General features: G+C 39.5%; 1 protein-coding gene across 1 annotated transcript in view; it reads left to right on the top strand.

The window, feature by feature from the left end:
* The window catches only part of LOC146662418 (cadherin-7-like), a 117,810-nt gene that overhangs the window by 47,296 nt on the left and 45,119 nt on the right, over positions 1-25,395 (top strand). Inside the window, exons 4-6 of the mRNA XM_085419041.1 lie at positions 6,364-6,483; positions 23,132-23,299; positions 25,168-25,355. Coding sequence (XP_085275167.1) covers positions 6,364-6,483; positions 23,132-23,299; positions 25,168-25,355 — 476 coding nt within the window. The remainder of the gene's footprint in view (positions 1-6,363; positions 6,484-23,131; positions 23,300-25,167; positions 25,356-25,395) is intronic.

Genomic DNA, 25,395 nt, shown 5'->3' with positions numbered 1-25,395 from the left:
TCAAAATGCAAGTAAATGCAAATGAGTGGCAACAACATCCTGAGGCCATTCATCTTAGCAGGTGTGTTAGGAATGCAGTAAGAAAAAGTGACCTCCATATATTTAATGTCTAGAGCATGTCTGGTTTATACTGACCTAAAATTTAAAAAAACAATAAAATAAATAACAATAAATAAAATTAATATTTGGGATATTTAGGATTTAGAATATTTTTAGAGCTTGTTTTATTTCAGATATTCACATATTCACATATGCCAAAGCAGACCTCTAGGCTTAGAAATGTTGATGAGTGACTCATGTTTGAAAGCTAACTCGGGCAAACTTAAGGTCTGAATCAGGCTTGAAGGCCATAGGCATTTTTTCCACAAATTGGACTCAGAGTTCATTGCAGCCAGTACCTCCCAGTACCTTCCTGCTGAACATTTCTCTGAAAAACATCTGATCCTGATGAATACATTTCTGCCCAGCCATTACTTTTGCAATTCACTGTGGCAACACGGCATGCTTAGCAGCACAGTCACCCTTAACTTCCTCCAGCTTCACCTAGGGGTTCCCAAGGCACTCCAAGGCATGCTGGGAGCTGTGGTCTAATCACAAGTGAGCTGTGAGTGCTGGGATGGAGACAGAAATGAACCTGGGCGTCAGATGACTGAAAAGGTGACCTGAGCTTTTCAGTTGATTAAAAATTACAAACACAAAGTTTGACATGATTTTATGCCTAAAGTGTAAAAAGTCATTTTATGTCAAATTAATTACACAATCTACACAACCTGCTTGAGAATGTGTTGGCCAAAGACTATCAACTTTTTTTCAGTCAGTAAATTAAATGCAAAATTTGTAATAAAACACCATAAACCCATTTTAGTGTCATTGCTACCAAAAGGGTAATATGGAGTGGCGGTTTGTGACCTTTTTTCCCAGAGAAAATTGAGGAAATTCTGTACATAATTAAAAAGAGTGAGCATCACACACTGGGTAGCATCACTGAAACGCTGTCAAGGCTGTAAGTAGGAGTGTTATTGTGCAAGCTGTAACTGCAGGCAGGTGGGCGAGAAAGCTCTGGGTTTGAATGCATTGTTTTTTAATATGTAGTGGACATGTTTCAGTTAAAACATGGGGTTAGATGGTTCATTAAATCTGCAATGAATTGTGCTTTTGGCCACTCAGGGGCACTTTTTACACTGATATGATTGGATACTTATACACTGCTATACTGCTTTATGTCTGTTATCAGCTTGTGCTAGCATTTGTGCACAGTCGTTTTTAGAGTGTTTTCTTTTCTTTTTTTCTCTTTTTGGAAGTTCACAGTGTACAAATTATGCAATGAAAACTCTGAGAATGAAGCACAGCAGTGAGCTTGTGGGCCAGATAAGCAAAATAATGAGCTGAAAGAAGCTAAACAGGAACATGGAGCTGTGGGGAGCTCTGGTGATAGCACTTTGTGGATTGATCACTTGGTTCGAGAACCCTTTCCCGTATGCTTTGCTGTATGTGATTGATATGTGGATGGAGATTTTTATAGTTTTTACCTCGAGCAGTACATAGACAGCTGAGCAAACTCATTGCTGGTTAGGATCACCTCAGTGCTTCAAACGTGCTTGTTGCCATGCAAATGTAAATTAGAAAAAAAAAAAACAAAGGCTATTTCCAGAGTGTTCAAAGTCAAAATGGAAATTTCAGAAGGCATACAGTGGCACCGGGAGCCGTTCCAAGGGAGGCTCTGCTTTGCTTACAGCACAGGCACAGAGATCTCCGAAGGATTACACAGCTGACTGTCAATGGGGGGTACAGAGCACAGGCTTAAGGAACCAGAGGATTAGAGTACGAGGGCTTTGAGTCTCGTGCCCAACCGGTGATAACAGCAACTTACTAGAAGGATGTATTCACACCAGAATCGGTGAACTGCACGTTCCACCCGAGCACTTTATTTACTCTGCCAGTTCCTGTAAAGGTCTTCATCACGAGTTGCGAGAACAACAGGAGAATAATGCTTTGCCTCCCTTTTGTAAATATCTGCTCAAAGCAATTATCAATGCAGTAAAGAACGGGAAAGGGCGAAGCACCTCCTGTCTTCAATAATTCCTTTATAGATGTCTTTAAATCATTAATGGTCACAGCTTTGCACCCTTGATGAATGGGTTCAATTTAGAGGAAATCATGAATTTAATTAATTAAAGTAATTAGAAGCAGTGCTCGTCCATGCACAGTGTGACCCTGTGGCCTGAGGATCTCTCAGGGCTTTTGTCTTAATCATGGCTGGGATGTCAAATAAAAGACAAGAGAGCTTGAGGACAGTTGGAGGTGTGACAATCGTGAGGCCTGGCTCTCTCCCGCTGCACAGCGAAAGGCCAAAGGAGCCGTTTGAGGGCTCATTACAAGCATAGAGAATGTAATGTCACCCCAAGGCCACAGCTCTTGAATTTACTACTCACCAGTCCTATATCCAGCTGTCACAGTTCCTGCCGAATTCACGAGAGCAGAGATCATGGATGGAATAGTCATTTTAATTCTTGAAATGAAAAAGGTGCTGCGGTTTAGGGAAAGTTGATTTTTTTCTTTCTTCTTTTTGTCACTGCAAGTGGAAGTGCTTAATTGCGTGGTAAAAATATTCACTGAGGTACACACGCTTAATCTTTGTTAACTACAATGCAGCATATCTGTCATAACTGTTTTTACAAAGCTCTTAATGTTCACTTTTACTTGACAGTGACAATGTGTAAATTTGACACTATGATAATTATTTAACCAAGAAGTGTATCACATTATTTTTTTTGTTCTCTCCAGCAACACATATTAGGCAGGCAAAATATTAGAAACACCTCTGAATATAACACAGTCTCGTAAAATATAATAAAACAGTGATGAAAACTGGACACAATGAAAATATGGTGGATATTATGGTAGTACAGCTGTAGAGGGAATGTAGGGAATGTATTTGCTTCCTAACAATGTTAAAACATGCATAGAAATCAGCAGGCACTCGGTAACTTTCTTTTAAAGTCTTGTAACTCATTTTTGCTTTTGTAGTTAGGAATAAATGTGAACCCAACTCTAATCAATAGTCCCTGCTCATCTGAAACAGTGGGGAGCAGGTGTGAATGTGCATGAATACAATCAACTTAATCAACTGCGGCAGCTTTGAGTACTCATGGAGGCATTGCAGAACGACTGGGCTTTAATGAAACATTTTAATATTGATTCTTCTAATATCCTGTATGTACTTCCACATCGCACAATTGTTTCTGATGGGTTTTTTTCACCTTTTCGCTTTAAATAAAAGTATATTTATATTCCTAAGACGGTCCTTCATTTGTACTAATGCAAAAGTTCCAACACACGTTTTGGGTCACTGTCAAACCTTTGCATTGTGTGCTTGCAGTCGGAAAGTGGATATTGCACTTGACAGTTGCTTGCAACCTGTACACGCAAGTGTCTGAAGAATATTGGTCTCCGCTCCAGATTAAGCACGCCGCATTTATTTTCATTACTGGCAGATGACAGTTGCTCGCCGAGAATACGGAATTGATTAGGAAACTTGTTTTGTACACAGCTGCAGGGGATAAATAACAAGGGTGAAGATCTGATCCATCACGTCGATGAAGATGGACAAATATTGAAAGGACACTGACAGGGGAAATTGAGTAGCAGACGACAGCCTGGTGGAGCTGAAAGAATCTGTTAAAATTTTCGGGGTGTTCATCAGTTTTTTTTCTCTTTCTCTCTGACATCCAGCTCACCCAGATGATATTACCTTTCATGCTGACAATATTGTTAGAACAGGATGTTTGGTGGACTCGCAGGGCAAACAAGCTGTGGAAAACATCTGAAAAAAAGAGGAAACTTTAAAAGTGCTCCATGCGAGTCCATATTGAAAGTTAATTTACGGCGGCGTCCACCACACCCTCTGTGAAGTGTTTTTAACTATCATCCTGTAATAAAGATTCAGACGTTGCCTGAGTTCTCTTTCATACAATCATCCTTTGACCTTGGTGTTTTAAACTACCTGTAATATAACCTGTCATGACTAAGAGGTGATGATATAATCTAGGTGTCCTTCTACAACCAGCCTGGTGATAACTTCTCCAGCTTCACCAAGCTTTTTTTTTTTTTTTTACTGTTATATTGTTCACATCCAGGGCCAGAGCCTGTTAATTCAGCTTTATGGCCAGAATGGGGGACTCTAATCTTCAATTTCCGTGATCACTTCATTCTGTAAAAGCCTGTAAAATACATCTCATGTTAGAAAGTGAGATTTTTATTAGGATGTTTGCTTCAAAGTAAAATATCACCAACTTGTAAGACAGCACTTTCTGTTTGCTACAATACAGGCTTTGCCAGATATGTTCAGCTAGCCATTAAAGTGAGATATTCAAGCATTCATGTGACAAACTGAAAAAAAGCTACACTTGTGGAGAACGGTGTTTTTTCAAGGTTATTTTAACAATTTCTATTCTTGATGATTTCACCACTGCCAAGTGTGAGACTGCTGTAGGCGTCAGCTTTAAGACCAACACTGACGTATAGTCTAACAGCGAAAAATAGCCTGAACCGTAAAGGTTGTTTTTGGTCATTTCACAATTTATTAAATGCCTTTTCCTCTCCATTATCAAATGGATATCAATTTTTCAGCATAAAATGATTTTGCCTGAAAAAAACCCCAAACCTGCACCCATTTAATGAGCCCAGTTGGAACAACAGGGTTCATTTATACCATAATGAATGACCTATTGAAATTGATTGGCACTGATTGTCGCTGATTATGTTTTCTCTGAGAAATCTTCAGACGCTTTTCTGCTTTACCTCCCGAGCCACGGCTGTCAGCTCAAGTCACATCAACCTCGTTCAGTGGGCACATTTAAAGAAAAGTGCACAAGGAGCCGTGTGCGATGTCTTCTCGTTTGCCTTAGAGGAAGTGTGGGAGAGGACAATACTGTACTGCACGCAGAAACAACAGTTGTCAGTTGTCAGCAGAGTTCACAGTTGAGTTTGAAAACAAATGTCCTTCTTGTAGGATGAACGGAAGTTTGGGGTCTTTGAGGAGGGCGAATTCTGGGCTCTGTTACAAAGTGAGGCTTTATGTCTGGGTGTTTATAACTTTATCTGCAAAACTCCACTGGATAATGTAAGGTTTTTTGTTGTTTTTTTTAGAATCACAGTCAGAAAATGCAACTTTTATAACACGCAGAGTTAAGATTCTCTACCCATATCAAACTTTAGCTACAGTTTTTACACAAAGTGAATGCAATAGGATTCACAACAATAAAAAAATAACAAGAAAACTCGTAAATATTGCACATGACTGTGAATAAATTGTGGGGTTATTGTGCAGGAGTATAATCACAAATTGCATATGCATGCTGCAGCATGTAGGCCTAAGCACAGATGTACAAAGTCAGTCAAATTTCAAATGAGAAGTGTAACTTATTTTTTGTATAACTTTTGGCAATTGCTTTGCTCAAACCTGGGGATTTACAGATAAACAAGCATCTGTTACTCAACATTCGAGTCTTAGCCAAACAGGTTCACATAATGCTGATTGAGCCTGTCAGCTACAGGTTAATCTCTCTGTATTTCACTGTATGTCAGAGCTTTAAATCTCAGGCATGAAATTTCTGCGCTGACATAGCGATAGCCACCATGCAACAAGGTCACCTCTCGCATGTGTCCTCTAGGCAGACTGCAAAGTAGTATATTAAGAACAACTTCATGTCCATTATGTCCACAACCGGTCTTGAATGGAGCATAGGAATTTGACATAAATCCTCCAGAAATTGTTGTAAAATTCTTTAATGTACTAGGTGTCATTGAATCCTAATTAGTACCACAGAGAGGTACAGTGCCTTCCAATGACATTGCTGCAGGACGACTTTAAACTCCTTTCTAAAGCAAAAAAAAAAAGTTGCAGTTTTTGGATTGCTGTGGGATGATGTGAATAGTAATTTAGCTTTGTCTTTTTTGATGGGGTGAAGTGCCTCTTTAACATGCACAGATGGGTTGCAGACCCCATTTGGCTGATGAATTAGAACAGATTGAAGTTACCAGGAAAGATGCTGCTAACTGATCTGCACCAGGCACACTGAGAAAAAAAATGGCACTGAAATGATCTCTACAGGCTTGGAGTTACACTTTAATCTTGCTGCAGCATCCCTGCAAATTATGGAAATAATTAAGAGTGTCAGTTGTTTTGCAAGAGCCAGTCAGATCAGGACCCTCTCACCACCATTACCACCAACCCCCCACAACTCCCTTCAAACTGAGTTGGTCACAGGGCTGTTGATATGATGACTGTTTCCACATTTAGCTCTGTTTGTCTTGGCTTCTTGATGCCGTCTTGGAAACTAATGAAGGGCTGTCTGCTCACAGGAACCATGGTAGTGCAAGTGGTAGCCACAGACGCAGATGACCCAACATACGGGAACAGTGCCAGGGTGGTTTACAGCATCGAACATGGACATCCGTATTTCTCAGTGGAGCCAAAGACAGGTAGGAACAGACAAAATCCGTGAATTCATCCTGCTGGTTTGCATTTGTTTTACAGATATTGCTACTGTGCATCATTTAATGAAGCTTTTTCTCTTAATGTATAAAATAATCTGTCAAAGTTGAAACTGTTTTCATATTTCTCTAGGCAATGTCATGCACTATGCATCATGTTTTTAAATGCATTTATATCAAAAGTGAGGGAAGAGTTGGTGAGCTGTTTGCCTACACAGCTCAGCCACTGTCAGTCAAATGTGAGCAAACAACAACCACACAAACCTGATAACCAAATGTATTTTTATATTCAACTCCAGTTTTTATTTATTTATCCATGAATAATTCTGTACCAACAATAATACTTCACTCATGTGGCTTTGAACTCCTACAACGCTGTCAGAGTCAAGACTGACAATTTAAAAACCTAATCAGAATTAATGATGTAAAATCAGAGATGTGTTGTCTTTTTTTAGTTAATGCATTCTTCTTCCCTGTCAAAACCTGAATTTGGTGTTCATGTGTGTTATGCTGTAGTGGCTAATGAAGCCTTACCCTCAAGTGAGTTTTTATTTATTTATTGTGTTGTTGTTTTTTGCTTTCTCATTTTTTTGTTTTTCCTTGATGAATGTACTTTTAAAATCTAAATTTAGTTTTCAAAGTCTGTGTTATGTAAAGCACAATGATTCTGTCACGAAATCGGATGCACTTATTTTTGTAATTTTCACAAAACAGTGGCTACTTTGCCCACATGAAACATTCGCTTTTCCAAAGCTTTGTCTCTCTTTAAAGAAAATTTGACTGAAAGCTAATTGATGAGGATCAAGAGCATCAAATGTGTCTTTTGGTGGTGATTTGCTAAGTTTGCTCCTTATAAATTATTGAAAAAAAAAACTTTAAATAAACTTTCAGGACATATTTGTAATTATTAGTAAACAGGGGCAGAGAACATGTATGGAGAGATGGCAGGTAGCAGTTATTGTTATACTTACTTTACTATACTTAAATGTTGAGACACCCTTCATTTTGTTTCATATTTTGCCAGAGAAGTGCTAAATGGGTTTATTGAAGTGCAAATATAAAACAAACAGTATATAAGGCACAAACAGAGTTTATACAACTCTGATGAGCTTCAGCACAGTCTGCACTCTTTTAGTTTACTTGTAGTTTCTTTAGGTAGTTTTTAGGAATAGTGCTCCAGGCTTCTTGAAGGACATTCAGAGCTCTTCTTTTAATGTTGGCTGCCTTTTGTTCAGTTCTCCGTACAGATGATCTCATATTTCTTTAGTAATGTTGACGTCCAGGCTCTGGGGAGACCAGTCCATAACTAATCGTGTTCCATTATCAGTACGCGTTTACTGCGCTGATATTGTCATTGCTAGTCTGAAAAATGAAGCTGTTGTCGATTAAATGCTTTCCAGATGGTATTATGTCACAGTAATACAGTATTATATGTAATACCATACCCGATGATACCTTTCTGTATTCATGATTTAATCAGTTTTGGCAAGATCTCCTAACACCACTGGCTGAACTGCAGCCCCAAACCATAAAAGAGCATCTACTATGATGGCTATAGACACTGACTGTTGTACACTCGCTCTCCTGACCTGATCTGTATATATTTGCAAAAAGGTGAACTAAAAAATTGAATTCATAACTCCAAAGACCCGTTACCACTGATTTTCAGTCCAGTTCTTGACAGTCACCTTTCCACTGAGACCATTTCTGATGAGTAAGTAGGTGGATCAATCAAAGGGTCAGATGTATCTCTCAAGTCTTTGCTTCTTTTTGTTCCCAATTTCTAAGGACATGAGATCCAGTTTATACTGTTTATCTGCTGTAAATAGTTTTTTAGGTGTGCCACTTTTTTGGTACTCCACTAGTCCAGTTTCCGCAAATTGTTTAATGAGAATTTCACTCCATGCCGAGATATGCCAAGTTTTCAGCTAATAGCTCTTTGGAAATAGCGTGTTGGTGCAAAAATGTTGTTTTTTAGCCCGTCAAGGCATTTTTTTGTAGATTCAACCTGAGAAATGAGAACAAATTATGTGTTTTTGCGACAGGCTTGCTGGTAACAAAGTGCCTAAAGATACAATTTAAAATTGGTTCTTTTCCAAGTTGTCTGTTATGTGAAGCATTAAAACCCCAGAGTGTGTTGTATAACAGTGTGTGTTATTTCTCCTGAATTTCACTTTTCATATATATGTAAAGAAAATGAGTGTTGAAGGATATATACACCTGATTTTAGCACCTAGATGCATGTTTGCAAGTTTTGCCACTTGTTATAATAAAAGTAACAGCACTCAAAATAAAAAGAAACCATTTAAAAATTCGGAGAAAATGGATAAAGTAGCTTGAACCATACGATGTGAGATAGTATGGTGACTTGTGGGGCATTTTATCCTGGGAAAGTGCAGCGGCAGCCCTCGCTACATCTTCATCGCTGGCTCATTAGCCACTGCCCTGCCGAGGCTCAGCTACTTCATGCAAAGCACTCTTGCAAGAAAACAGGAAAATATGGGCCATCCAGTAATACAGGCCTCATCCTCTGCTTCAAGAGCAACACATACACACATGCTACAATTTTATGAATGTAGTTCTAATTCATGAACTGCTGAGAGCCACTGCAATGCAGAGATTTCTGTCACTTATTTTTCACACTCGGTCAGACACAGAAATAAGAGGGATGCTCAACAAAACAAACTCCGCTGTGACCTGTAAGGTTCACTGTAAACATTCAATAAACCTAACCACCGGAAGAAAATGGAACGCTCCAGAAAAAACGAATGCATATCGCAAAAAGGAAATAACTTCACACTGTGTTGGCATTATTGATGTGATGTCTTTGGAGGAAAATATGTTGGGTGCATCAAAATTCATCAGCACATTTAGCTGTGAAGCCTGCACAGTATCGCAGAATATCCATGTTGTTTTTCACTTTCTGGAGACCTTCAACTAATGAAGCCTCCTGCTGAAGCTTTCATTAGAGAATATTTCCATGTTACCATGTTTTCGGGTGAACATTTACATGTTTTATACACTCCAAATGAAAAAAGGAAAAAGAAAAAGTCCCTCATTGATACTCTAAGCTCCAGCAGTTTCTCTGGGACTACTCTGAAGCTGCGAATCTTCAATTATAAGTGGATTTTCTCATGTTGCTTAGAAGCTAAAACTTCTGTGAGCTAATTAATCTGTTAAAATGCTGTGATAACCTTCCCTCTAGATGAGTTTTTTTAAGAACTTCTTGAATATATATTTAAGTATTTACTTAGTTCCTTACTGGTGGCATCCATAAATAAATGAATATGCTGTGTGTTTTGAATGCAATAGTTCAAATTCAGTAGTGAGCGGCACAGCTTTCAATTTTAATAGGCACTTTAAAGTAGGTAACACAGTGTAAGTAATCCCTCAGGTATAGTCTCAACATTAAAAATGTTTTGATGAATTGCAACAACCTCATTGTCTCATTCAGTTTCATTGACACGTTGCCAAAAATAAGTTTAGTTATGATTTCTGGCTCAAAGAAGCATGTAAAGCTATAAGAATAAAAATGTAAGTTAAATCAATCTAAAATGAATATTGATTATTGCCAATCTATCCATGTTCTTACAGAATTTAGGGTCACGGGGGAGGGGATGCATGCTTACGTTTACACCTATAGCCGATTTATAATCACCAATTAACCTAACGTACAGGTCTTTGCACTGTAGGAGAAAGTCAGGGTACATGAAGAGAACAAGTGCAAGAAAATGGGACAACATGCAAACTCAGTCAGCTGATAGTTTGAAAATAGAAGCTGCACTAACCACTGGTACACCATACTGGCAGCACTGATTATTGTTTCTTGAATAATCATAAAGCCTACATTAAATATCACCTTCTTTTATATCTGATTTAAGAAGATTGATGTAGCTAATATGTCTTCACAACTCTTTTTTTTAAAGCCAGATGTTACAATAAAACCTTGCCTAGCTAGCTTTGTTAGCATGCTGCATCTTTAAATGATTGTAACGTTGAATGGTATGCTAATTTTGGCTAGCAAGAAACTTGAAATAAAACACCCTTACTAGAAACGTTAAACCTGCCTGTGGACCAAGTGATCCTTAACTCTGTAACATTTTAAACCAACAACTGAAACAAATGAATTACATAAATATTGATTAACAACTATTATGCATAAAACCTGTAGCTAATAAATTCCCCAGAAAATCTGTAGCTGTGGTCTCTCGAGCAGAGTAATAGTCCAAGCTTAATTCATAGTGATTTCATATTAATGGTCAATTTAAGTCCAGTATTCATCTGTGACTTACCTCCGTTTTATGTCCTCTAACTCTTGACAAAAATGCCAAGGCTAATGCCAGTGTTGCTCAGCTACTTGCTGACACTGGCTTTCTGTGTGCATTCGTATTGCAGGTTTTTAAAGCTTTTTCACTAAAACATCTGAACTGTGAAGTTGTCTGACTCTGAACTCCAAACTGCTGTTAGGAAAACATAAATAAAGAAGAAAGCTATATTCACAAGTACCTGCCAAGTGACTTTTAGGTTTAAGCATGAAAAGTTGCTTATTGCAGCTTTAAGCATAAAACAGATAAATCCCAGGTTGGTACTCTTTCTGTAGGACAATGGCTGGTTTATTAAGCTGTCAAACAAGCATACACACACATAAGCACATACACCAAAATGTGCAGCCAGATACAGCCCTTGGGCCCCTGCCAGCACCTTGCCTTTCTGCTGCCCATCTCTGTCTGACCACGACTGATTATACTTGGCTCTCTTTTCATTCCCGCAGAAGGTGATTGGATCTCATGGTTATGAGATGCAATATTGGTGTCAGAATGGAATAGCGTGGATGGCCCTCAGAGAGGTGTGACTCCATGTGGGACTGGATGCAGGGAAGCATGAAGACATGTTCTCTTGTTTGACAGGGGTAACCTTAATAACAGCAGAGTGGAAAAAGATGACTTAAAAACTGTAACCTGTGTGTCAAGGGGGAAATCCTGCACTCTTTCATAGCAGCATTGTTGGTGTCTAGAAGTCTCTGTTGGTTTATTACACTTTCTTGCCCCCCCCCCCCCCCCCCCCCCCCCTTTATCTTCCTCCCTGAAAGAGTGCAAACACACAACTGTAATGGAGAGAAATATTAGGAAGTGCTCAGTTGACTACCTTCATCTTCATCTTCATTTAGCTACCTTTCAAGAAGAACTATCTTGGGGAAATAAAAATTCATGCTGCTAAAAAAATGCTCAGCTAGTTTATTGTAAAAAACAATCCTGCTGTGTCATCAGCTTTCAAAACTCTACAAGCTATTTACCACGTTGTATTTATTGTGTGCATTTGTGGGTTCCCTTTGATTTATCGCTGCATAAATTTCTGCATTTATCTCCTCGATTGCTCTTATCCGTCAAAAAAAATCTGTTTTACATAAAGTGACTTGTCTGACTTCTTGTTCGTAAAGAACTTGTGAAAAGTAGATTGATTTATCATGTACTGCAGTAATATTTAAAGCTGGCACAGAACTGATGAAAATTTGACCACTTTGCCTGTGGCTGTTCAACGATCTTTGACAAAGTTCGCAAGAAGACTTGTACACATCAATGACTCTTGAATGAGACTTCGTAAGGCCTATGCCAATTAAAGTGAGAGCACACAAGTGATGTTCAGACAGTGTGCCTGCCCCATAAAGCCCTCATTATTCCCATATCATGGTTATTTTCCCCTTTTTTTAATCTAAGCTCAGTGTCCAGATCCCATACTTTCACAGCCTTGACTGATGATTTTCTTTAAGGTAAGTGGATTCTTTAAAACACAAGGTTGATATTTCAGAAGCCTTACTGGGTTATAAAAACCTGTGGACTGTGATCCTCTACAGTTGACTCTGATGTTAACCAGAGATAAGTCCATATTTAAAGCTCACTAACAACATATTTAACATATAAGGACTCCAGAATGGGATTCCTGTGGAGCTGAAGCTAGAACTAGCACGAGAAACAATTATAGCAACATGTTGACCTATTTTTTGCTTACAACATCATTAGTTTTATCACCACGTATCATAGACATAAGCACACGATGGTGTTTAACACTTGGTGGGTCCCTAGCTCCCTCTGAACATCAATATTTTAGAGTTCTGAGGGATCCCAAGGTATTAGGTAGAGTAAAAAAGTAGCATTAGTTGAAGTTAATTTAAAAATTCATGAAAAATTGGAATAACAGAATAAACTACCTGTGAGAAAAAGTATTCCCTTATAGTCTGTAGGTACCCCAGTCAGTAGAATTAAAGTTATGTAAATCTGCATACTTTATTGAGAAGCCAGCACCACAGTGAATAAAAGCAGTGTGAATAAAAGAGGAGCCTAGGAGCAGGTCATCTAGGAATGACAAGGTTAGTGGTTTGATCCCTGGTTGCTTCAGTCTGCACCCCAGAGTACCCTTGAGCAAGACAGTGATTTCGGTGCATTTATCTCAGTGGACAGAACAGTATCAAAAAGTGCTTGTATGAGTGTGTGTGAATGGTTGAATGAAACATGTTTTATAAAGTGCTTTGAGTGCTCAAGTAGGGTAGAAAAGCACTGTATAAGAACCAGTCCGTTTCCCATTCATTTTTTACACTTGCCAATCACTTTAGGTACACTTTGACGGAAGGGTGTGTTAGACCCCTTTTTGCCTTCAGAACTCCCTTAATGCTTCATGTTATTGACATCTAGTGACCGTGGAGGCCATCTGAATACTGTGAAATCACTGTCATGTTTGGGAAAACCAGTTTGAGATGATTTGAGCTTTGTCTCATGGTGTGCTCCTCTACTGGAAGCAGTAGGATAGCACACAAGGTGAGTACGCTTGGGTCTTAAAGAGATTGACATGGTCAGCAACTATACAGAGGTAGGCTACGACATTCAAAAAATACACACTAAGGTGTGTTCCCAGAAAATATCCCACAGTTAGATATCCACCACTGCAAATGCAATGAAAAGCAAGATGAATCCATGTTTTGAATCCATGTGTTATTTACAGCAAATTTTGATCCCACAATGTTGGTGAGCTTGTGCAAATTGTACCCTCAGTTTCATGTCATTATGTTACAAGTGTGGCACCTGGTGTGGTCTTCTGCTGCCGAAGCCAGTCGGCTGAGAAGCTTAATGTTTTGTGCATTCAGAGATGCTCTTCTGCATATTTTAGTTTGAAGAAGTGGTCAAGGCGATAGAGCGTTTGTAACTGTGGCCCCCAGACTCTGGAACTCCCTTCCTTTGAGCCTGAGATCTGTGGACTCAGTGGTTTCATTTAAAAAACAGCTAAAAACCATCTTTTTAAACTTGCTTTTGTTTGATTTATGTTTTTATGTTTTAGCTTTTCTGTGAAGCACTTTGTGATTTTTGTCTTGAAAGGTGCTATACAAATAAAATTTCACTTACTTACTTTTATTTGAGTTATTGTTGCCTTCCTATCAGGTTATTTCTGTTCGCCTGGACGTAGTGTTTTCAGTGGGAGAAACGTCCCATTGAAAACGCTGTCCAGGTAAACAGAATCAACCTTCTGGCCATCCTGCCCTGAGCATAGCATCAGTGAGGGATTTTCTCCCAGATAACTAGCTAGCATTGGATATTTTCTCTTTTTATGACCATTCTCTGTAAACCCTAGAGATCAGCAATTTCTGAAATGCTCGGTGTCTCGTCCCACGTTCAAATTCACCTTAATCGGCTTTCTTCCCAATTCAGATTCTCAGTTCAACTTCATCAGGTTGTTTTTACTAAATGCAATGCATTGTTGCCATGCGACTGTCTTAGTAAGCAGTTGACTGCAGTCTGTGTTGTAATAGAAGATCACTGGGTATTCATGTACAGAAACGTTTTTAAGAGCTGTATTAAAAACATTCCCCAAATGGTTTTTAAGATACATTTATTTCTGTATTTTTACAATAAAGAATCTTATACTGAAAAAAACCCAAACCACCTTGATAAGTTCAGTGTAATCAGAGGTTTCGCTGCCACATCATCACTTGTTCTGGTATGACCATGTGAGTATGAGCAGCAGATTACAGTCACAGCAAACACAAAGTTCACTTTCCTTATAAATCATCCGTAGTTGTGCCACAAACAGAAACTTTTTTTTTACTTTATTTTTTTGTAGTTTTTTTTGTTGCGTTTTGTTTTTGTGACAACACTTGTTGCAACAATGGCCTCTGGCAAACATTAAACTCCCACTTTAATGAAAGTTAGGAGGACATGCATCAACTGTGGGCCTAAAAGGCAGTCAGCCACGAAATTGATAGCGTAATTAGTGTTTGTGTTGGAGGACCAAATTGTGTGATCTTCACAAAAAAAAAAGTACTAGACAATTGATAGTTGTCAAAAACTTTAAACAAGAAATACACATTTTGTTCTAGAATTGTCGTCAAAAATAATTTGCTTGCTGAGAAAATAATCTGTTAAACTGAGAGGTACTTTGCTTAAAAGTGGCCACTTCTTTGTAGTGTAACCGTATAGCAGCAAGAAGTGCGTCACAAACTAAGCAAACTTAGTAATGTTAGGAACACAACAACAATCTTTCCTTGAGACGGGATGTATTTCTTTGATCATCTTCCAGTAATTCTGGTTTAGTTCTTTCATTTTTACCCCTGGATGACATCCAGGTGTAAAATATTCTGCTCACCTGACTGAAAGGAACCACATTGTTTGTGTTACTTATCAGTTTTTAACACATTGTCAATATCATGTATCTTATGGAATACACTGTGGCGCTGAGAGACTAGCTTTTAGACACCAACCTGGTGCTGAGTATTGTGGGATGAGCACTGTGCCTCTGTCTTTGTAAGTTACTAATTAGTCCCATTTGCAGCACACGCCTGGGCCATAGCAGAGGGTGACTTTGACAAAGTGCCTGAGTCGAACACTACACTTGCTCCACACTGCAATACTGCGCTTGCGATTAACTGGCAGAGTGCTAATAGCTGGTGGTGGGGGAAGCTGCTGGAAGGGTGGAGATGTGTGACCTGATGTTAGGTGGGTTGTATCCTTGCTCTTTTTCGTCTAACAAGTCTTTTACTTTGGTTCTTAATCCCAAATGAAATCTACAAGGTGCCCTTGGGAAAAGTACTTAATCCCAAATAGCTCCAGTAACTTCCAAGCAGTGCATAATGTCAGCAAAATACATACGTTAGTGTGCCTAAAGAGAGGATTTTGTAATATATATTGATTGATAGCTCGTAGTTTAGTTTGAAGGTGAAGCTTAAATGGTAACGCTGTTCGGGACTGTGTTCTAATTGATGGCAAGCTCAAGGAGGTTTGAACAGCTGCCCCAAAGCCCTGCGCCATACACCTCGTCGATATGGCCATTCCTTTAGAGACAATTATACATGCACATTAGCGCTGTTAAGCATGCATGCATGGTCACAAACTTAAATAGCTGGAATAACAAGAGCAGAATTCAGTTAGTAGAAAATGACAGGTGCCTGAATGAGTGGATTAATTGCATGAGGAGGGTGGGGTGTTTGAGATGTGACATAGCATGCCTCTGAGAAAGACACAAGTATGACATCTGAATACGACAGCTACTGAAGTACCAACATATGACAGACTGAGCTTTGTCTCTTCTCGGACTAAGAATCTAATTAAACCGATATGGCTCAAATAAAAGAAAAGGCCACGTTTAATCCTTGTGTACTCTGTAGCTGTGAAGTTTAGACACTGAGGTCAGTAGACGAAAGGTTTGCCGTGATCAGGCTGTGATTAAGTTATTAACATGGTCTTTTTAAAAATCTTGTGTGCTTTTCTCTGCCCTCTTCTCCGAAAAGCGCGTGTCGCTGTGGCTTTGCACGGGCTCTTTTTGTGGTGACTGCACTAAATCGGAAAACATTACAGCTGAAGGCTAGATATAAATCTGGCTGCCTCCTGCGGTTCAGGCAGGTAATATCGAGAGAGTGGGGAGTGCAATTTTTTAATTCTAATCACAAACAACACGCACTCAAACCCACACTCGATCGTGCGCACACGCAAGCACATTTCCTTTCAGCTTACAAATAAATGGCTCCTGTGCCCTGTGTGTAACTTGTTGGACATAATGACTTATTTGTGTAACACACCGGTCTATTGTACTGTGGCATCATGTGGCCCTTTCACAGTCTTGGGTACCTGGGAAGCTATAGTGACCCATGATTAGAGCATGATGTTTGAATGTCACTCAGTAATAAACTACCTAGGCTGCAGGTTTTATTCCCTGTTTGTGTGGCCTGTTTTTGTGTTATGGGATTTTTCCCTTGTAAGCTGCCTGAGGGGTTCAGCAAATCACATACTGCGCCCTTCATGTTTAAGTGTTCATCACCTTCATCAGTACCTCTCATAGCTGCACGCAGAGCCAGAGGGTTCCTCCAAAGCCTGCACTTTTATTTCCTCTTCGTAAGACAAATGTCAAGTATCTGGGCTTTAGCAGGGAGCGTGGCCCACCCGTCTGCCGCCAGTGGTGTGGAGACAGCTAGATAAATGCATGGCTACAATGCGTCTGGCTTGCACCGGAGGCAAGGAGTCACGGCGCAACGCTAGGCCGTGCCGTGATAGCGACAGAAGGATTTTAATCATCGCCTCTCCCCAGGAATGACACCAGCGCCGGATGGGGTAACAGAGATAGAGAGCGAGGGGGCTGGCACCCAGCAGACAAACAACAGCCTTGCAACAATGCCGTGTGGATTAGCAGTGTCGCTCGGTGAGAAGTATGTGTGCTTCTGGCCAGGCGGGAAGAGAAACATGTTGCTTCTTTTCTTCATTTTTTTTTTCTTCCTTCCAACTTGCTAGAATCAGGATTCACAGCATCATTAACCACAGCCAATATCTCCCAACCTCCAACAAACCAAGCTGATATTAAATAAGTGTATCAATTGTGTGTGAAGCTGATCTATGGTTTAGTGAGAATATTCATTTGTCTCACTCCTGGCTGCACAAACTTAACATCTTTTGTTCATCTTTTTTTATTTCACCTTTTAGGAGCCATCCATTGCCGCTGTTATTATAATCCGACCATTATCCAGCTTCCGTCTCAGTTTTACTTCTTGTGAATCCTTAAAGATGCCTCTTTCAGGTCTGCCCATGCATTCTACGTCTCTATGGTGATGTTATGTGGAGCAGAGGACAGAAAACTTTTGTTTGTGTCTAGCTAGTATTTAGGGAGCCTTGCTGGATTGAAGGCTTGAAGTAACCTTTCTGATGCAACTCAGTAAACAGGGTTCATAGGTGTCACTACAGCAAACACCAGAGCACTGGCGGTGCTCTTTAATTGGCTACGAGGTTACATTGTGCACGAACCAACAAAAAAGTGATGAATGGATGGATGGATGGGAAAAGAATGTGAGAGATAAACCGAACAGATGGGTGAATATCCACACACACAGAGATACAGAGATAGATGCCTAAAATCTAAGCATAAAAGCATTAGACTAAAAAAAGAAAAGAAACAAATGACACGTCTTAACTTTGTCACTGAGGCTTACCCAAAGGAGAGAAAGATAGCTCTGCTTTTTTGCAGCACTGTTCATTATTATACTGAAATGGTATGTTTTGTAGAGCAGCAGCTAAAGATTATTGTTTTATTGACTAACGTCATCCCACCGTAAGCCCTGGAGCAGGGACTTTAGAGAAAAGCAGTGGACAGCTCAGTATAATTTAGCTAACTGAGCCATTTACTTAGAGCAGCCAATAACACTTTTCTGCTGGAGGGACTGTAATGACATTAATAAAGGATGGCAGAGAAAGAAAATTAAACACTTAATGGAATTGTTTATTTTCGAGTACAGCCACGATTGACGGTCAAAAAGCATCTTTATTTTTTTCTCTTTAAGTCTTGTGACCCACTTTTCTTGATTTGTTTGTCCTTCCCCCCCTTTGTTTTTGGGCTGAGGTGAATTGTAAATTGTGTGTGTGCGCGCATGTGTGTGTACCTTTATTCTCCCGAGAACCCGAGCTGCAATCCTTCCTCGGGTTGAAGAAAGGATGAGGATTAGGTGGGGCGTGAAGTGATGAGAGTTGTAGTTTTGAGTTAGGGAGGAAAGGTTTGTGTGTATAGCATTTTATTTGATTTTAGACCTGTTTGGTCCAAAAGATGCTTTATGCTTAAAATAAACAGCACACAGTCCTCATACATAATATTTAAATGTGGCAGGGCATAATCATCTTAATGACAGCACTTTATCAGATATATGTTGGAAAGAAACATTCATAAATGTGTTCAGAATTATTAAAATAGGGAGCTGAAAAGCTGCTGAACTACAACAAAAAAGCAAATACAGCATGCATATTAACTAAATGGAACAGCTTCTTTTCACATTATTATAACATTCAGTTTGTGTTTGAACTGCTTAAATTTACACATCACTCAAACAGAGAGGAAGGTTATTAATAGTACTAATTACTAATAAAGTCATGTTTTTGGCAGTCTGATGAATATCCAATATTATAGTCTTTTTAATTCTGTTTTGGCCTCCATCCTCCAAAGGAAAACGTCTGGCTCTGTCATCTAAATGCTCGATTATGTTCACCAAATAGAGTCTTCCTTTTGGTGCAGAATAGGTAGCACACAGGAAATCAAAAAAGAAATTAATAAATAAAGGAGGGTTAATGAGGCTGTAAGAGCCTTGAACTTGTCATCACAAAAGCAGGATAAACATGGAACATACTAAAACTCTGGGCAGGCTGGCAAACCTCTGTAATCTATACAAGTGCCACCTTTCACATTACACTCTAAATGAGCCATTGTGCAAATGGAACTATTGATTAGTGCAGCTCTGAGTAAACATTGGTCCAAATCTATGTCTGTGAAATCTGCAAACTATTTTTTATGTCTAAAGACAACACCGTTCGCACCAAAGGGGACAGCATTTAATGAGCAAATGTGTGCATTTATTTCATTTTTATTTTTTATTTCAATGTCATAAAACTGAACCTCAATTGCGTGCCATTTTTGTGGGTAATTTAAAGGATTATGGGAAATTCTTCAGGTGCCAGCGCTAAGAAAGAGCACCCTCTTTGATCTGCTTCATCAGCCTGTGAATACGATAAAGCAACCAAAAATGATTCATTTATTCAGGAACTGTATGCTGTGGCTTTGTGTGGTTCTTAATGAGTAATCTTTCAGGTTCTGTAGGAATCTTTAATAAGTGCCATTTAATGAATGAAACACATTGTGTGGCAAGTCATTAACTTTGAAAGCAACAGTGATTGCTTTTGAAGGATTAGGGCACTTTTCTTTGCATTTAAATGTGTCGCGTTAATTTTTTTCTGGAATTATCATCTTTATAGTCAGGAGATAAAGCTGAGATTAGAAAAATGCTGTTAATGAAAAGATTTCTCCATACGCTTTTTAAGAATTTGTGCTTGTGTTTAATGCTGTTGTGGTGATTAAAGTATACACTGCACAGCAGCACTAATCGCATGAGCCAGTCATTGGATGTCAGTATTGACACATCTCTGATTTTTCTGATACAGATCAATCATGACAGGGGGACAGACAGATAATGCCTCCCCTGGCAGCAAAAATAGCTTTTCTGACAGCATCTTTACATTATCCTCATCATGCTTCAGACCCCTAAACTATTTGGAGTGACGGCACATTTGAGGGCACAAAGGAGTCACAAATCATTGCCGGTGTGTAAACAAGGGACCAGTCATTATGGACAATTACTCCATGTCAAAGCATTCTCATAGTAAAGACTACATGATTGATGTGATCACTCTTTTCCAGTCTGAATTCAGCATCTATTTTAGCACGACTGGAGTCTTTTTACCAACTAACTTCAAAGCTGAAATCATTTTGAGGTTGACGTCATAGTTTGTAAGGTGGTGTATAAGTGCTTTTTATGCTTTCATGTTAAAAACACAAGCAATGGATACGAGACAATTAAAGCTTTGCATCAGAGAAAGGTTCTGAGTAAATGAATCAAAATGAACATGAATGAGAAAAAAAGGCATCAGAGATAAGCCAATTTTTGATCTGCTACTTGAAGAGTAGGTGAAGGAGTACATAACCTACTGTTACTGTTGGATGCTAAACTTTAAGCAACTGGATAAACAATCGATATACAAAAAAGCCAAATCAGTAAATGACTGTTATAGATAGCTAGATGAATAAATGTCCAGTACTGTTCTAAAGTTTTTTTTTTTTGTGATTTAAAACGGGGTTGGGGGGGTACAGACATATACAGCACAACTGTAAACTGCAGTAGCAAAGCAAACATTGGTCACAAGGCATAGGGACAGCAAAGACAAAACACAAAAACACAAAGTCAAAACCAGTTATTGCCTCTTCCAGGGGATAACTTTGGATGAGCAGATTTTCCAAGCTTCAACAGTCGTGGGTCGAGCTTTATTTAATTTTGCTGTGGTATGTTCAAAATTAATAACACGGTTAAGACATCGTATCCAGAATGATTCCATACAAATGTCAGGACTGAACCATTGCTTTGTAATAGTCTTCTTTGCGGATGTGAATCCAGCGAACAACATTTTGCATTGTATTTGTTTTAAGGAGATTTCAGAGGTATCATTAAGGAGACAAAGACCAGGATTGGGAATATGAAAAACTTCCAGCACCTCAGATAACAAAGAGTTCACAAAGACCCAAAAATTGGATACAACAGGACAGTCCCAAAACATGTGCAAAAACGTGCCTGGTGACGAATCATTGCAGATGTGACAGTGATACGTAGCATGTAGTTTCATCTGGAACCTCCTATAGGGTGTAATGTATGTTCTGTGTATGGTTTTGAAATTAATTAATTGATGTGCCAGGTTCTTAGTACTGTGCTAAAGTTTTGAGCTACCCAGCATTTCATTATATTTAGCTTTCAAAGAGCCAGACGTTACGTCCGTGTAGTCATCCAGGTCATGGTAGACTAAGGATCTCGGAAAGAAAATGACTAGACTTTCTTGAAGATGCTTCACCTCTTATCCGGGATCCTTCTTCAGTTCTAAAACCAAATGATGAAGAGTCCCAGATATTTAAACCCAGATGGGGGCTGTTTGATAAGAGGATTGTTAACCTACTATTAACCATGTCCCTCGTTGCATGAGTCAAAGTGTGGAAAAAGGCGTGGATCATTACAACCAAAGGTTTCGGGTGAAACCACCAAGATCTTGTCTCACCTTGTCATGTGACCTATTGAGGTCACCTCACTCAAGATATGACTGAAGGTCGAGACACTTGAGGCACTTCTCAAAACTGCATTGTATGTGGCTGACAGTGTCGTAAGCTGAAAAGCCAGACTTTCTTGTACTTTCAAAGCAGTCTTGAACAACAGTTCTACAGGTTTTCTGAAGGTCTTTCAAAGTTAATTTTTGGAAATTGGCTGCTTTTTCACTCATTTTCAGTCCAGTATGCTAAAAAACACAAGGTTTTTGTTTGTTAAACCACTTAACACAAACCTATGAATCATTCGAGCACAAAAAAGTCATCTAGCTCAAGGGATAAATCAGTGTTGTGTCTAAACATAACAGTAACTTAGCAAAGAGCCAATTTTAAATTGTATCTTTAGGCACTTTGTTACTAGCAGCCTGTCACAAAACACATAAATTGTTCTTATTTATTTAGTTGAATCTATGAAAAATGGCAAAGATAACACAGTTTGACAGGAATAAAATAGGATTTTTCCCCATCAAGGTAATTCCTAAACAGCTATTAGCTGAAAACTTGGCATATCTCAGCATGCTGTGCCCTTGTTTGAGGAAAATAGACAAGGAAAAAGGAAAGAGTGGCAGGCCTAAACAACCATTTACAGCACATAGACTGTATCTTAAATTTATGTCTCTATGAATTAGGAAAAATACAACAAAGACCTGACACATACATACTGTCCTTCTCTGAAACCTCATCAGAAATGGTGTGAGGGGAAGGGTGGCCTTTAAGAAGCCATCCTTAAGAAAGTGAAACAAGAAGAAAAGGCTGAAGTAAGCCAAATCACACAAGAACTGGACTGAAAATCTGTGTCAACAGGTCATTTGGAGTGATGAATCCGAATTTGAAATTTCTAGTTAAATCATTAGCAATATGGATGAGGTCAAGAAAGAGGTACAACAATGAGTGTCTACAGCCATCTGCAAAAGGAGGGTGGAGCGTCTGTTATGGTCTGGGGCTACATTTCAGCCAGTTGGGTCAGAGATCCGATCAAAATTGATGGAATGATGAACATGGAAAAGTACCGTCAAATTTTGATCCACCATGCAATACCATCTGGATTGGCAACAGCTTCATATTTCAGCATGACAACGATCCCAACCCAAAGACATTGCCAATACAGTAAAATCAGTCAGGGATTGGCCTCCCCGGACCTCAACACTATTGAAGCGGTGTGGGATCATCTTGACCAAGAACAGAACAAAAGGGCAACATCCAAAGATGATCCAAACTCTGTTTTTTGCCTCATATGTTGTATTCTATTTATGTTTGCATGTTTCATTAAAGCACTCCACCTTTATCCCATTTCCCTTACAAAGTATAAACAACTATAACTATAACTATTCTAACTATAAGTACTATATTTGAAATATTTGAAACCCTTCAGCTTAAACTGAGTTGGGGTTTTGGTTTTTTTTTGCTCAAACTTGACAGGCAGTTCTGGTGAAAATGAGACAAAGTGTTATATATACAAACTTGGAAACGCCCTCTCTGGTTCTTTCATCAGGTGTCATCCGAACAGCTCTGCCAAACATGGACCGGGAGACGAGGGATCAATATGTTCTCGTCATCCAGGCCAAAGACATGGTTGGCCAAATGGGTGGCCTCTCCGGCACCACCTCTGTAACGGTCACGCTCACAGATGTCAATGACAACCCGCCTCGGTTCGCTCACAGTAAGACTCTTTTCCTGATTGTCCTTACTGGGTTGATTAAGCTTATAGCCTAAATGCCATATTCAACAGCTACTCAGCAATCAGAATATAACCGGCTCCTTTCTTTCTTTCTTTTTTCCCCTCCTGGCTGAATGAAGCGTTAAAGATCTATCATTATTACTGAAAAACTTCTTGAACTTAGAGAACCAAATGAGGGCATACTTTGTAATGTATGCAATGAATGCAGCGGTGCAAAAGGCTGGGTTGTTGTTTCACCCTTGGAAAAAAAAAATCATTTGAATTTATTACAGTTGCTGTAACAACAAGCCGTAACGAGATTTCTTTTCTTTTCCCACAATGTGTGGTAAAATAAAGTTGGATAGAAAATACTCAGACCTCTTACAAGCAAAACACACTCATTAAACTTCATCTCACGAGTTTCCAATGTTATTTTTAAAATCTTTCTTACCCTAGTGTCTCTTCATATTTCCAACTTGTATTTTCAGCAAACATTTGGACTTTTAATGCCAAATTAAAAACCAACCTTCCTGCGAGGTGTGCACCTCTCTGCCTTATTCTTCATCAGAGCTGGTGTTTGCTTCAGTGTTGGATACCAGGATCAATCAGACTGCCTTTTTTTTCTCTTTTTTTGGTTGTCAGCCTATTTCACGGGCTGCTAATGGGTTCCAGGCCGAGCTTTAGGATTCAAAGGCATGCAGCGCTTCTCATGATAATCCGAAGCGCCAGCAATCGGTTTACTGCTGATAGCCCAACCGCTGTCTGGCTAGTGCTCTCACCACTGGACTGCCATGAAGCCGAGTCAATTTGCTGGTCCCTGGGGGGAAAGAAAGGTTCAAGTTTGCACAACAAGTCGTCAGTGTCGTTTTAACCCAGTGCTGTCATGCAGAGAAGAAAGAGACTTTGGAGTTCTCGATTTTGCTCCAGCAGTTGAGCTCACGGGGTCATGGGTCAGAATCGATACGCCATCATGGAGCATCGGAGCTGATAGAGTCCAAGAGCAATAGCTAGTCCAAGGGGAAAGACACCAAGGTTAGCTGCGTGAGAGGACAGGCTTTGGGAGAGGAAAGGGCAGGAGGTAGGTGAAGGGGCAGTACAGAGGGAGGAAAGCAATTTTTTGGTCTTTTAAAGAGCTGCTGCTCCATGGCAAATTAAAAAGCCATTATAAAGATTACATGGCAGCAAACAATGTCAGGGAGATTAGCATTTAGACGGAGGCTGAGGGAGACACTGTGAGGAACACAGAAAGGTCTGGTAATGAGCTCTGCCATGGTGATTGGGGAGATTATGATTATGAATATGATTCCCTTCTTTATTCTCATAAGAGTACTTTAAATCTAGAGGGTCACACAAAAGCTCAGGGAACACAATGGAGAGTTTTGGAGTAATAGAATCTTTGAGTGGACATTTCATTTCACAAAAAAATGTACCACAGAAATCTTAGCGTGACTCCAGTTTTCTTTCTTTTTTTTATTACTTTCTCTTTTTTGCATTTGGGAGGATAACCTGTTACATTCAGACAGCCTTTTGAAAGTTTTGTGTTTTGCAGATGATATTGTTACAGAACCCGAATTTAAAGGACGGGGAAATATAAAATTAGCCTTTGACGTTTTTGATTGCATATTTTAATTTTCCATTGCTTTTCTCCGCAGTCTATTCAGAGCGCCACCATGAAGTTGAAACAAAACGCTTTATTTCATGTGTGCGACTGCTGCTGCCTGTCTGTTTTATGTAACATGAATTCATCGAGGAGACACACAGTCAAATCAAAGCTGAAGGGCAACAGCACGAGCCGTAGCTGCTCGAAAGCGAATTGGCGGTGAAATAAGCACATCCATTACCAGCATCCACTCCTGTCCTTCTCTTTCCAGAGAACTATCAGTACACGGTGCTCGAGTCCCTGCTGGTGCAATCTGTTGTGGCCAGAATAAAAGCGGTGGATGCTGATATAGGCTCCAACGCAGAGATGGACTACAGGATCATGGACGGTGATGGGCCCAGCATGTTCAACATAACGACAGATGAGGACACACAAGATGGGGTCATAATGCTGCTGAAGGTACAGCTTGAACAACAGCCTGGTTTTATTACTTAAGAGC

This window comes from Rhamphochromis longiceps, linkage group LG9 (genome assembly GCF_057381845.1).
Source record: "Rhamphochromis longiceps isolate RC_006_pf linkage group LG9, R_longiceps_female_GT1.1, whole genome shotgun sequence".
In the NCBI taxonomy this organism is placed as follows: Eukaryota; Metazoa; Chordata; class Actinopteri; order Cichliformes; family Cichlidae; genus Rhamphochromis; species Rhamphochromis longiceps.
Note: the sequence above shows the minus strand (reverse complement) of the source record. Positions and strands in the feature narration are given on the sequence as shown.